We start from the raw sequence: 13,134 nt of genomic DNA, 5'->3' as shown, positions 1-13,134 counted from the left end.
CCTGCTATTGAATACAAATACTGATAACTGGAATACGGTCTTGCACCTAAAGCTGAGTACGAAGAATGCCAGAGCAAGTTCACATTGTGTCATGGCTCTTGTTTTTGTCGTTTTATTGACAAAGGGCTGTGAATCCATTTTATTAGCATCTTTGGGATACCAGCAGGAGGGAAATCGTCTTTACGACATGATGAAGAAGAGCTGTCGCACACAAGATGCAGAGAGGACGGAGGAAACTGCAAATGATCGTACGAGTGACTCTGACCCTCGGAGCATGAAGGGCTACGAGTATGCAGTATGTATTCGTCAGCATCGATTCATTACCATTGACCAGATTTGGGGTTCTTGTGCCAACTCAGCTGATGGCAAAGCACTAAAAGACCTGTGCCTATCCTTTACGTTCTTCTGGCGGCTCGTGGGACAGCGCTATTTCGGGATATTCTACCCCGACGCCAGCCGCCTTGAAGCCCACAACTTTTTCTTCAAAAAGTTGTTGCCATCAGAAGAACTTTCAGAATTATTGAGGCAGAGTTAGGTTTTTGCTACGATTTCTTCTTCACGAAGTATCCAGGTACCTTTGTGTGGATGAACAATTTGGAGGGTGCCATTCTTTCAATCAGTGATTTTTCTCAAGATCGTCCTAATTTTAATTGTCGGAGTGTTATCCATCAAAAAATCACTCGTTCTTATCCACAACATCCTATGATAGAAGTACACCTTTCAGAAGCCGATTACATCATTGCTCTACTAGTTCAGGCAGTGTTTTATCTAGCTTCAAATTGGGCCCAGGTATCCCTAGCCTTCATGCATGTCAAGAAACATTGGTTTGAACCCAATGCATTTATTTTTGGAAAAATCATTAGTTTTCTTAGAAGGGTTACGATTTCTGGGAAGTTGAGAAAGAAGATTGACGAGCACCCATTTATTTCCGGACGGAGACAGCCAGGCTCAGTAGAGGTTTCTGATGCAGTAGTGAAGAGCGCTATTGCTAGATTGCTCATATCAACTTATGGAACCAATCTAACTACTAATGGAGAAACATCAGTGAGGCTGCACCACCAAATGTCTAATGAGTATTCTTGGGCACTCAAGGATCTCTCTCATCTGGAAGTCATGTTAATCTGGCACATTGCAACTGAATACTGTGATATTTCTGATGATCCTAGCAACAATGGGACTACCCGAAGTAGTAGTCACCGAGGTGCACACTTGTTTGGATATGTGCTACAACTGCTTTGTCCTGACCCCAGAAGAAACAGGACTGCTCGAGATGGTCATCGAGGCGTTGCAGTTCATTTGTCAAGATACTGCGCGTACTTGATTGGATCTATCCCAGAACTGCTTCCATACCACGAGGCGGACATAGCGGAGTTGGTAGAGGAGGTGATGGAAGGATGTAAGAAGTTTTTTGGGTCCTACTACAGACTTTATGACATTTACAATAAAATGACACAAGAGGAAGAACATGACCCTAGGAAGATATTCCAAAAAGGCGTGAAGCTCGGTAAGCAGCTAGAGAGGATGCCAGATGGGGATCGCTGGGAGGTGCTGCAAGATTTCTGGGCCGAGATGATCATCCATGCTGCTGCCTCGCACTACACCACCAAGCAACACACGCAACGTCATCCACCTCGACAGCTCGTCGTCTGACCAAACGAAACAAGCATCTTGAGATGGCTCGGAAGGGCAACAACCAATGTCAGGTGATGGCACGTCCATGACCATTGTCCGAAGACGAACTACTCAAGTTTTTTTTTTTCAGGGCCTCCAACAGGCTATAAATCGCTGACCATCTCTCGTCTCTTCTTGCATCGCAATTCACAAGACAACCGGAACTGCACCTGGAAACTGCTGCGCGCCAGTAGCTCTTGACACTTGAGCAAAGGTTCACCAATGGCATCCACCTCGAGCCTCCCTGCAGTGGCCCTCGTCGTGGCGCTCATGCTAGTCCTAGGCAGCGGCGGCACTTGCCACGCGGCTCGCCTGCTCGCCGACGCCACGGCACCCGCTGCCGCACCAGCTGCTGTACCGGGCATCCCAGCCCTGCCGAAGCCGACGGTGCCGGCTGTCCCCACCGTGCCCGCGGTTACCATGCCACCGATGACGGCAGTGCCCGCGGTGACGCTGCCACCAATGCCCGCCGTGCCTTCCGTCCCCGCTGTGACCGTGCCTGCTGTGCCTGCCACGCCGAACGCCACCGCGCTGCCACCTGTTCCAGCCGCCGTCGTACCTGAAGTGCCTAAGTTGACGCTGCCGCCGATGCCGTCGCTGCCTTCCATCCCCACGGTCACGCTGCCGCCGATGCCCTCCTCCATCCCTGGCGTGCCAACAATGTCATCCCTCGCGCCACCTCCAAAGGCCTAAGAGAGCTATTGTCTTGCACCTACTCTGCTTCTGCAGTTGTGTGCTCTGCTCTGCTCCGCTCAGCACACAGGTGCTTTGTTCCGTTGTGCACACCTTTTCCCCATAATATTTTTGTGTAAAGTTTTCCATACTTTATTTGCTCAATTAGTGGCGCGCCACATCGGCGCCCGGGTGTGGTGCAAAATGAGTCAGGGTCTTCACACCTACCTCGACGGGTGCGAAGGGTAAGGAAGCTAGTCGAGCCAACTAAGATCCATTTAGGTAGTTAGAATATATGGTCCCTTACATGTAAGTTTAGAGAGTTAGTGGACACAACGGTTAGGAGGCGTGTAAATATCTTATGTGTCCAAGAGACTAAATAGAAGGGGCAGAAGGCGAAGGAGGTGGACAATACCGGCTTCAAGTTCTGGTATACAGGGACAACTTCAAATAAAAATGGATTAGGAGTTTTGATTGATAAGAGCCTCAAGGATGGTGTGGTGGAGGTGAGAAGGCAAGGGGATACGATCATCTTAGTTAAACTTGTCATTAGTGATATGGTCTTAAACGTAATTAGTTCGTATATCCCCAAGTAAGCCATGATAAGAGTGTTAAGCGGCTTTTCTAGGAAGACTTAGATCACTTAGTTAGAGTTGTCCCTAGTAGTGAGAATCTCTTTATAGGAGGTGATCTTAATAGCCATGTAGGTACATCAAGTGCAGGTTTCAAGACGGTTCATAGGGGCTTCGGATATGGTAGTAGGAACCAAGAGTAAGAGGAAGTCTTAAACTTCGCCATAGCTTTTGATCCGATGATAGCTAACACTTTCTTCCATAAAAGACAGTCCCATTTAGTGACCTTTAGTAGCGGCCAGTACTCTAGTCAAATCGACTTTGTCCTTACAAGGAGGGATAAACGAACATGTGTGGACTATAAGGTGATACCAGGAGAATGTGTGGTCGCTCGATACAAGCTGGTGGTGGCTGACTTCCACTTTCTGGTGCAAGCTCATGGGAACAAACAAGCTAGGGTTGCTAGAACGAAGTGGTGGAAATTACAATGGGAGGCATCAAAGGTCTTTAAGGAAAAGATCATTGAAGAGGGCCCTTAGAATGATGAAGATAATGCAAACATGTGGGAGATGATGACAACATGCGTTCGGAAGGTTGCTTCAGAGGTGCTTGGAGTGACCAAAGGGAGCGGATGCGACTCGAAAAACACTTGGTGGTGGAATGAAGATGTGTAAAAGGCTATTAAGGAAAAGGAGTGTTATAAGCGCTTGTATCATGATAGGTGTGCAAACAACATAGAGAGAGTACAAGGTGGTAAAGAAGACAGAAAAACGAGCGGTGAGTGAGGCAAAGGGGTGGGCCTATGAGGACATTTACCGACGTTTGAGTACGAAGAAAGAAAAAAAATGACATTTATAGGATGGCTAGAGCTCGCGATAGGAAGACAAGGGACTTCAACCAAGTCAAGTGCATAAAGGATAAGAGGGAGCGGCTCTTGGTGAAGAAGGATGAGATCAGACATAGATGGCAAGAGTATTTTGATAAATTGTTCAATGGTGAGAACGAGAACACCACCGTTCAATTGGACGACTCGTTTGATGACACTAACAGGCGCTTTGTGCGGAGGATTTCAGAATCGGATGTCTGAGAAGCCTTGAAAAGGATGAAAGGGGCAAAGCGATGGGCCCTGAAGGTATCCCAATCAAGGTGTGGAGATGTCTTAGGGATATAGCTATAGTATGGCTAACCAAGATGTTCAACAATATCTTTCGATCGAACAAGATGTCTGAAGAATGAAGAAGAAGCATATTGGTACCAATCTACAAGAACAAGGGAGATATCCAAGGTTGTACTAATTATCGGAGACTTAAATTGATGAGTCATACTATGAAGTTATGGGAGAGAGTCATCAAGCAACGCTTGCGAGGAACGACGCAGATATCAACAAACCAATTTGGTTTCATATCCGAAAGGTCAACCACAGAAGCAATCTTCTTAATAAGACAGGTTATGGAGTGGTTTAGAGAGCAGAAGAAGGACCTCCATTTGATTTTCATTGACTTGAAGAAGGCTTATGACAAGATATTAAGAAATGTTACGTGGTGGTCTTTGGACAAACATAAAGTCCCATCAAAGTACGTGACCCTCATCAAGGACATGTACAACAATATTGTGACCAGTGTTCAAACAAACGATGGTAACACAGATTACTTCCCGATTAAAATTGGACTTCATCAAGGATCAGCCTTAAGCTTGTGTCTCTTTGCCTTGGTAATGGAGATATTGATGTGGACGTTAGCCATAGAATCAAAGCAGGGTGGATCAAGTGGCGACAAGCTTCTGGTATTCCCTGTGACAAGAGGATACCACAAAAGCTAAAAGGCAAGTTCTATAGAACGGCGATTAGACCGGCTATGTTGTATGGAGCAGAATGTTGACCTACAAAGATTCGACATGTTCAACAACTGAGTGTTGCAGAAATGCGTTTGTTGCGATGGATTTACGGTCACACAAAAATAGACCGAGTTCGGAACGATGATATACGTGATCACCTAGAGGTAGCACCAATTGAAGAAAAGCTTGTCCGATATCGATTGAGATGGTTTAGCCATATCCAAAGAAGACCTTCAGAGGCTTCAGTGTATTGTGGAGTCCTAAACCGAGCTAATAATATGAGGAGAGATAGAGAAAAACCAAAATTGATATGGGGTAAGGCAATAAAAAAATTTAAAAGCTTAGGATATACCTAGAAATCTATGTTTAAATAGGAGTACTTAAAACCAGCTATTGAAGTGCCTGAACTGAACTGTGACTTGAGGCTCTTGGTGGATTTCAACACTAGCTTATCCCAAGCAAACTTGCTTGGGATTGAAAGGCTATTTTGTTGTTGCTGTATTTGATCAATTATGTATTTATGTATGTATTCATTCATATATGTATGATCTTAATTTCGACTGATGATAGTATGTCTACAATTTTATATTTGATAATTTTCATGGATCACAACATTAGCAGTTTTACATTCTTAACCACAGTAAAAATATGTCACCTTTTTTCTTTCCTTCGGAACATGTACACGGTAAGGAAGCAATGCTTTGCTTGTTTTTGCAAAGCTATCAGCGTTCATCTATCTAATCCACCACCTCCATGCTATCTTGGCATGCTGCTGCTACACTAGCTTCTGTTTCCCTGGATGTCTCTGAAGAACCTGAAAATGTCTCCGGACAAGCCTTTCTAGCTTCAAATCTCGCTCTCCTCTCGACAGCCTCTCGTACCCTCTGCGCAAACTCTTCGTCAGAGCCACTCAGCATGTACCGCAGCTTCATGTTGATCCTGTTCGCCACCAAAGTTTGGTGCCGAGGCTCTATCCTGTCCTCCAGGGAGTAACTGAAGAACCTGGAAACCATCCAGTGGCGGGCATTAAACAATGACAAAAATCAACTAGGCAACCAGTCATTTTAGAAGCAAACATTAGCTCCAAACTCACCGTGGAAACTCAATGAGATCTTTCAGTGGCCGCACCATTACACGCCTCAAGTACTGGTATTTTGGTCTCAGGATATCCACATTGTATCTGAGAAGCGTTGGGAAGTCAGCAATCATCTGGCCGAGCACAAAGTGGTAGATGCCCAGTGACCGGAAGTACTTGACACTAACTTCTAGCTTATGTGCGATACTACAGCCCAAGAGCTGTGGATCCAACGCAATAACCTTTCCAATGTCATCCTGTTTTACTCCACCTTTTGTCAGCAGGAATATAACCTATGATTTACACACGTGTGAGACATGGAGTAGCATAAGGAATAAGTAGAAAAAAAAGTTACCCAGTGCAGAGAGCTCCCTCTCTATGCGGGGTCTGGGGAAGGGTGTCAGTGGCAAGCTTTACCCTCGCCTGTGCAATGCGAGGAGACCACGACTCGAACCCAGGACCTTCTGGTCACAGGCGGTAAGACTCTACCGCTTGCACCAAGCCCACCCTTCATAAGGAATAAGTAGAAGTTTTTAAAAATTGAAAATAAACACTGAGCCACGGTGAATTTCATCCCTTGTCGTCGGCCACAACACTAACATATCCAAACAAAACACTAGGACAGTTATCTAATTCTACTTCACTGTTGCTAACTTTGGTTGTTCAATTTCAAGTAGTGCACATCATTGCTGCAAGGTTCGTATCAGGTCCACTTGGATAGAATTATGTCCCTTGTTATACACCACAACACCAGCACTTCTAAACAAGGCACTAGGACAGTTGTTGATGTTTAATTCAAGTTAATGCATCATTGATGCAAGATGCATATTAGGTTCAAACATTTTATACCTAACAGCTTCACTGACAAAATGATGCACAAAGTAACTGCTGTGTGTTAGCTCATCATGGTAAACCAATATCAAGAATTATGTAAGTACCAACACGCTGTGTGGTCAAAGGTTTGGTTATACAAAGCTCCAGTTATATGAAGTTTAGTGCCTTTGATAGAATGTGGCTTTCGAAGACTACTTACTATGGTGCTACCTATACTGTCCCAGCAGCCAAATTACAGAAGTCCCTACATTATGTACACTAACTTCCTATCAAAACTGGTAGTATAAAAAACTGATGCAATAAACTCCGAACAAAATGTGACAATATTTACTGAAACTGAAAGAATAATAATGAGATATGAGAACAAACCACGGGGCGTATTTTCTTGTACAGGCTATATGTTAATACAGGAGGGAACTTCACAAGCACATTGCCGATTGCATCACTCCTCACACCAATATCCATTAGAAATTGTACCTAAAATGTATATGTTTGTATAGCAGACTTCAGTACATCAGAGCAAAATCCCAGTAGAACAGAAATAAGGAAATACTTGGTCCTATTGGAGAATTTAACAAGTTTAACAAATCATGATATTTTAAAGAGCAGCTTAACAAAATCATAACATCGTTCTGTGAATAACACAAATTGAAGTGTGTGAAGAGTGTCAAAGCAATTAAGAGATTACCTTTGGTACAATCACTGTCTCCAAATCAAGACAGAATATTGTTGGTTGGACCATCAACATTCTTTTCATGCCATCCCTTGAAATGTTAAGGTGATACAGGTATTTCACAAGAGGCTTCCACCTTTCTTCAATGCTACAGGCCATGAGCTGTGGCTTGAAAGCCAGTAACTTCCCAAGTTCTTGAGCACTTAAACCAAACTCTTTCAGATATTGAACCTGTCACCAAGAATGCTATTTCATTAACAACTAGAAAAATAGATGTCCAGACTTAAGAACTGAAAACAATACTAGAAGTATATCAGTAACTTTATTAGAATTCTTCAAGAAGAACAAGGAACGTAATTCTGACAAGTTCCTCATCAGTTCCATTAGATGGGTAAAATGATATGGCACCCTAAACTTGAGATCCACGCCAATCAGCATATCAACACTATATTAAAAGGGAGGAAGTAGATGGTGACATCATTTTTGTTGAACCCTCTATTTTTTATTGAACAGATACGACTGAATCTTAAACCATTCTGAGTATCAAATAGATTCTTGCTTGCCCATAGCAAGCGGCAGTAAATAAAATGCAGAAAACGAAAGGTGCATCTACAAATATGCAACGTGCAGCAAAAATATGACAGAACTGAACTAAATGCAAGCAAACACCTTACTGTTCATCTCTTCCAGGCTTAAAAATCCAAGAACTCTTGGATAATCATATACCATTGTGCCAAAGTCCTTCTCGTCCATTCCCAAATCCATATAAAACCTGACCCGTGTCCCCAACTCATCCATTGACAAGCTCAGCAGCTGTGGACATCTGCTGACGACATACCCAATCCAGTCTCTCCTGACACCAAGGCTTTCCAAATAGCCAATAATCTCTTCCAGTTCTTCAAAGCTCCGGTTCAAGAAGCTTCCACCGTTTGCAAGGACACGCCCCAAAAAATCTCCTTTTACATAAATTGACCTAAGCCACTTTATCATCCTCCTAACTTTCCCCAAATCGCCAGAACATGCACAAACGACTTTTGCGATTTGGGGATATGTCATCGAGTTGTGCTTGAACCACCTGAAGTATGCAATGTAACAATCTCAGTTCTAATTGGGGTCTTAGGGAACTACAGTACACGCGTAAACCACACAAACTGCATTTTTATGATTTGCAAATTGCAATGCTTCTGGTAGTTGAATAATTCGAAGAAATAGATGAAATAAGGCAAGCTGAGATCTTTACTTGACAAGCTCGATGAGGCCGGACTCCTGGATGTACGCCTTTGCCCGGGCGTTGAAGGACATGTGGGCGAGGTCAGGGCGGTCCCGCCGCATCGCGGCGGCCTCGACGACGACGCGGTCCACGAACGGGCCCATCCGCGCCGTGAGGTTCTTGATGTAGGTCAGGCCGCCGACCTTCCCGCCGCCGAGCGCGGCCACGAGCGCCTCGGCGGCGACGGCGCGGCGCACCTGAAGGGCGCGGCGCAGGACGGCATCCTCCGCCTCGGATAGGCCGGCGGATGCGGAGGCGGAGCCAGCGGGGCTTGTTGGGGAGGAGAGCGAGCCCGGGAAGCGGGGCTCGCGGCGCGGCGCGAGGGAGGCGCCCTCGGCGGCGAGGAGCGAGGCGGAGGGGGGCGGAGCCGGGGGCGGGAGGACCGGGTGGGTCGCGGTGGTGGGGTTCTGGAGGCGGGAGACGGCGACGGAAGAGGGGAGGCGAAGGCGGGGCCGGGGGCGGCGGCGGGAGGTGGGACTGGGAGTGTGGAGCAGGAAGCGGAGGCGGGGGTGGGAGTGCGGGAGAGCGGCGGCCATTGGAGTGGGAGTGTGTGACTGAGGTGGAGCGTACCTCCAAAGTCCTATCCATCCTATCTTTATTTTTTTTTTCGTTTTTTAATTGACTGAAAAGTTTTTTTTAAATGAATAATTGACTGAAAAGTGAAAACTCCTCTTTTTGGCTTTGTCCTTTGGGCGTCTGAAAAACGTGACCACTTCAAACAGTCTCTGGATTTTGATGATCTTGATAATTATGTGTTATGTAAGAGGTTTAGTGGCAAGTGTCTAATCCACTTCATGATCATGGGTAAATCCAATCACCCATCTCAAGCAAGGACACAATGACAACCAACAGGTTTTCTTCGAATAACAAGATGGCATTATTAAGAGAGAACCAAAACAAGTGTCCTTCCAGAGTTTTAGAAAAATAAAACTCAGACTAGAAAATCAAACAACTATGGGTGCTCCACATTTCCCCAAAGTAAATTTGGTGCAACAATAGATGCATCCAACAATCTATCATCAATTCATCATCACTTAGAGGAAGGCTACTTAAAGCCTGCACCAACAAAGACTTGTATAGTGGGCAGGCTATAGAGTTGGCTATAGAGTTGGTTGTAGTATTAGATGTTCAGATGTATAGCGTCGGCCTCTTGCTCGTATGTGGGCTGGGAGATGAACTTTTTTCTCGTGGTTTGTGCTTCAGCCGGCGAGAAGGGAAGCGCCCGCTCCACAATCTCTCTCCTACGGTGGCATTTTTACTGTTGACGTGGACTGCTCTTTGCCGGCTAAAAACGTTACTATACTTGCTCTTAGGAGTGAAACCAGCATGATTTGTGGGTATTTCTAGAAATACACGAAATTTGTGAAGAAAAAAAATTAAATACACACACACACACGTGATTGGGAATTATTTTTTCTTCTTTATTAGTCCAACAAGCTAATGGCTAGCAACGTTGAACCAACAACTCAATTCAGTCCACGTGGGCTCCCTTCACCCTGATGCATTGCCAAATGGTGAATGCTCAGTCAGTCAGTCTCACCTTCATTCAGTCATTTCTTGCTCTCTCTCTATACTCTCTCATGTTTCACCTTATCCCCTAATTCTCAATCTCGAAATCGATTTAATCCTAGGTGGCACTGCAGCTAGCAACTATGGTCGGCTTTCGGTGTGTTTATGTGACTTCTGAGCCCCCATGAAATATATAGTGCTTGTAACGACATGCAACCTTCTCGCTCATGGTCTCTAGGAGAGTGGAAGTTAGAGCTGAGCTACAAAGGTCGGGACATCGGGCCACCGGGAGGCTGCGGTAAGAGAAATTTAAAATCCCATATATATACTATGATATCTCCATTCAGCGACATGTTTGACATGATGTTAATTATTACCAATATGTGTTTCCTGTTTTATGTAGATTGTAGAGCTTTGACAGACGAGGAAGCAAAAATTGATTGATTTCAAGTTTTTGGCTTGTGATTACACCCACTTTGATGCTTGTTGTAAAACATGTATGATCTCATGAAAATTTTTATCGAGGAAGGAAAAAGATTGTTGCTTACAAAGCAAGTCAACAACACAATAAGCTTGACCATTTATGACAAAAAAAACCTTGTCAATTCACAAAGTATAAAAATCGTCATCGATCATGTGTGACAATTTTGATGCTTGTGTTTCTTGTTGTAAAAGGTACACGTTATATCTCAATCACGATTTTCCTTTTCAAAGAAGAAAAAGAGCTGAAGCTTATACAACACAATAGTTGGCCTATAGTCGAAAAACCATATTTACTCACAATTAGTACTACTGTCAAGGTGCAGAACACTCAGCTCTAGCAGTGACATGAAACACAATGTAAAGTTCTCACATTATTGGAATACGATCAAACCACAGAACTATATTAAATTAATACTATGAATACCATACTAATCCGCGCACTGAACTCTTGAGCTATACCAGTTACACAATGCAAACACAATATATAGATGAAACGACGACAAGAATTGTACGATAAGCGCTGGCACAACTACTTTTATTTATTTGGGTTTGGAGGAATACGAATTATATAGAAAATAACCAAATACGAAGAGCAAATGCATGCATAGTTATCCTCCGATGGACCTGAAGAACCTAACGAACGCCTTCCTGAGCTTCTTGCCGGTCTCGGCAGGCCTCCGGTGGTGGCGCTTGCAGAGGCCGTCCTTGCACTTGCAGAGCATCCCCAGCCTCTCCATGTCCGCCGCCTTCACGAGCTCATCCTTCACTGCCGACTTCTCGACGGCGGTGATGTCGCACCGGACGGCGAGGCAGTCGTCCTTAAGGAACCCCGAACGCTCCAGCCACTTCACGCTGATGAACTGCGGGAAGCCCCAGCCGTGGCGAAAGGTGTGGACGCGGCTGCCGCTGTCGTACGGTGGCCACGGCAGCAACCTGGAGCGGGGGTATACCAAGGCCAACTTGTACTTGGCGTGGACACCGCCGCTGACGCTCTCCTCCTCCTCCTCCACCTCGTCACGCACGAGGAAGAGGGAGATGTAGCCAGCGGCCTCCTTGTCGTACCCATCGGGATAGCAACGGAGCTTCCATGTGTGGCCGACCGCCTCGAACCGGCAGGACTCGAAGTAGCTGCCGTTGCGGTGCATGCCCCTGAGGTGCTTGAAGCCCTCGATCTTGAGCATGTGGTGTCCCGTGCAGGTCGCCGTGGCGGCGATCGTGGACACGGACACCTCTGGCGCCGTTGACGGCATGGGTGTGCGCCGGCCGGCTGATGGATCGATCTGAGCTAGCTAATCAGGGATGAAATAGGATGGATGTATTTTTTCTCTTCTCTTCTCTCTTAGGTATATATTGGCCTGTTGAATATGGCTGTGATTTTATTTTATATATATAGGCGCCGCAAGCAAATATGAGTAGTACACATGCCAAAAATATACTTCCAGGATTTTTCTGGTTGCTCTAATTAACAATCTTAACACGCAATTCTTCTACACTTTTCTTAAAAGTATAAGCATATCTTAGGTTCTGGCGATGACGTGATCCTTTGATCTTACTTCAAGATTTGCACATTTTTGTGTCAATTCAGATCATTATTTTGTAATTGTCTGTCTGTAGAAAAAAAATGTCTTTGTGTCAATTTGATTATAATTTGTCACAATCTCAACTTGAAAGGGCATACCAACCGCCGCCGCCGCCGCCGCCATCCTGGAAACGTCCCCTCCTCTCGGCATCATGGTTGTGGGTAGAGGAGCGCGGACCCGATCTCCTTTTCCTTCATAGTTTTAATTAGGTTTCTGGATCTTTGTTGATCCATGATTTGGTTTTTGGTGTCATCGACAAGGTGGTGGCGACGATGATACTCTGGAATAAGGTCTCTTCAGCCTCTCCTATCGATGTTTCACCACCGATAGCCTGCCACGGGGGTGCCCAGGGCAGTATGTTCGGGCTTCAGCGTATGCAGAACTCGATGGTAAATGCAAGAGACAGTCGATTTATCCTAGTTCGGGCCCTCGACCGTGATCGAGTAATAGCCCTACGTCCAGTCGGCGTTAGCCTTTGTGTTGAATTGATTGTAAAGTGTTGTGTTGCGTTCTGTTTTCTCTGTTCTAAGGAGCCCTGCCCTCCTTTATATAGTCAGGAGGCCAGAGTCCTAGTCAGTTTATAATGTAGAGTTCTAGTAGGATTACAGGGTGGTATTACTACTAGGATTACATAGGAGGAATCCTAATCAAACTAGATCTCCTCTCTTCCTTGCGGTGTATCCCGTGGGTCCCGCATCGACAAGCCCCCGAGCACTTCATGGTTGAACTCCGGAAGCCTTGTCTTGTTCCTCCAGGTCTTGCCGAGCAGGAACAAGCGTCGCCCGGGTGCTTTCTTGAGTGAAACCATGTAGCGCTTCTTGGGATCTTCGAGTGGGGTGTGCTTTTTGAAGAAAAAAGTACTCCCATCTGGGTGTGGCCCCCCGAGCCTCTTGCTATTTGGAACAAGGAGCTGGAGGGTCTTGTCTTGAAATTGTTCTGATTCTTCATCGAAGGGCTTCCGA

The 13,134-nt window shown here is 45.4% G+C and overlaps 3 protein-coding genes across 3 annotated transcripts; 1 reads left to right on the top strand and 2 right to left on the bottom strand.

The window, feature by feature from the left end:
- The first annotated feature begins 1,893 nt into the window (after nt 1–1,893).
- On the top strand, nt 1,894–2,364 carry LOC136550856 (protein PELPK1-like). The gene has a single exon (XM_066542443.1). It carries the CDS (start codon nt 1,894–1,896, stop codon nt 2,362–2,364), a length of 471 nt encoding a protein of 156 aa, XP_066398540.1.
- Nucleotides 2,365–5,320: 2,956 nt separating this feature from the next.
- Nucleotides 5,321–9,136, bottom strand: LOC136550855 (transcription termination factor MTERF2, chloroplastic-like). Its single transcript, XM_066542442.1, has 6 exons — nt 8,571–9,136; nt 8,000–8,405; nt 7,346–7,561; nt 7,027–7,134; nt 5,842–6,116; nt 5,321–5,750 (listed from the first exon to the last, which is right to left on the bottom strand). The coding sequence occupies exons 1-6, from the start codon at nt 9,134–9,136 to the stop codon at nt 5,486–5,488; spliced, it is 1,836 nt and encodes a 611-aa protein (XP_066398539.1). The 3' UTR covers nt 5,321–5,485.
- Nucleotides 9,137–11,200: 2,064 nt separating this feature from the next.
- LOC136547977 (BTB/POZ and MATH domain-containing protein 6-like) lies at nt 11,201–11,842 on the bottom strand. The gene has a single exon (XM_066539650.1). The coding sequence runs from the start codon at nt 11,840–11,842 to the stop codon at nt 11,201–11,203; it is 642 nt and encodes a 213-aa protein (XP_066395747.1).
- Nucleotides 11,843–13,134: the final 1,292 nt, after the last annotated feature.

Source organism: Miscanthus floridulus, chromosome 4, assembly GCF_019320115.1.
Source record: "Miscanthus floridulus cultivar M001 chromosome 4, ASM1932011v1, whole genome shotgun sequence".
Taxonomy (NCBI): Eukaryota; Viridiplantae; Streptophyta; class Magnoliopsida; order Poales; family Poaceae; genus Miscanthus; species Miscanthus floridulus.
This window is presented reverse-complemented; position numbering and strand designations above follow the sequence as displayed.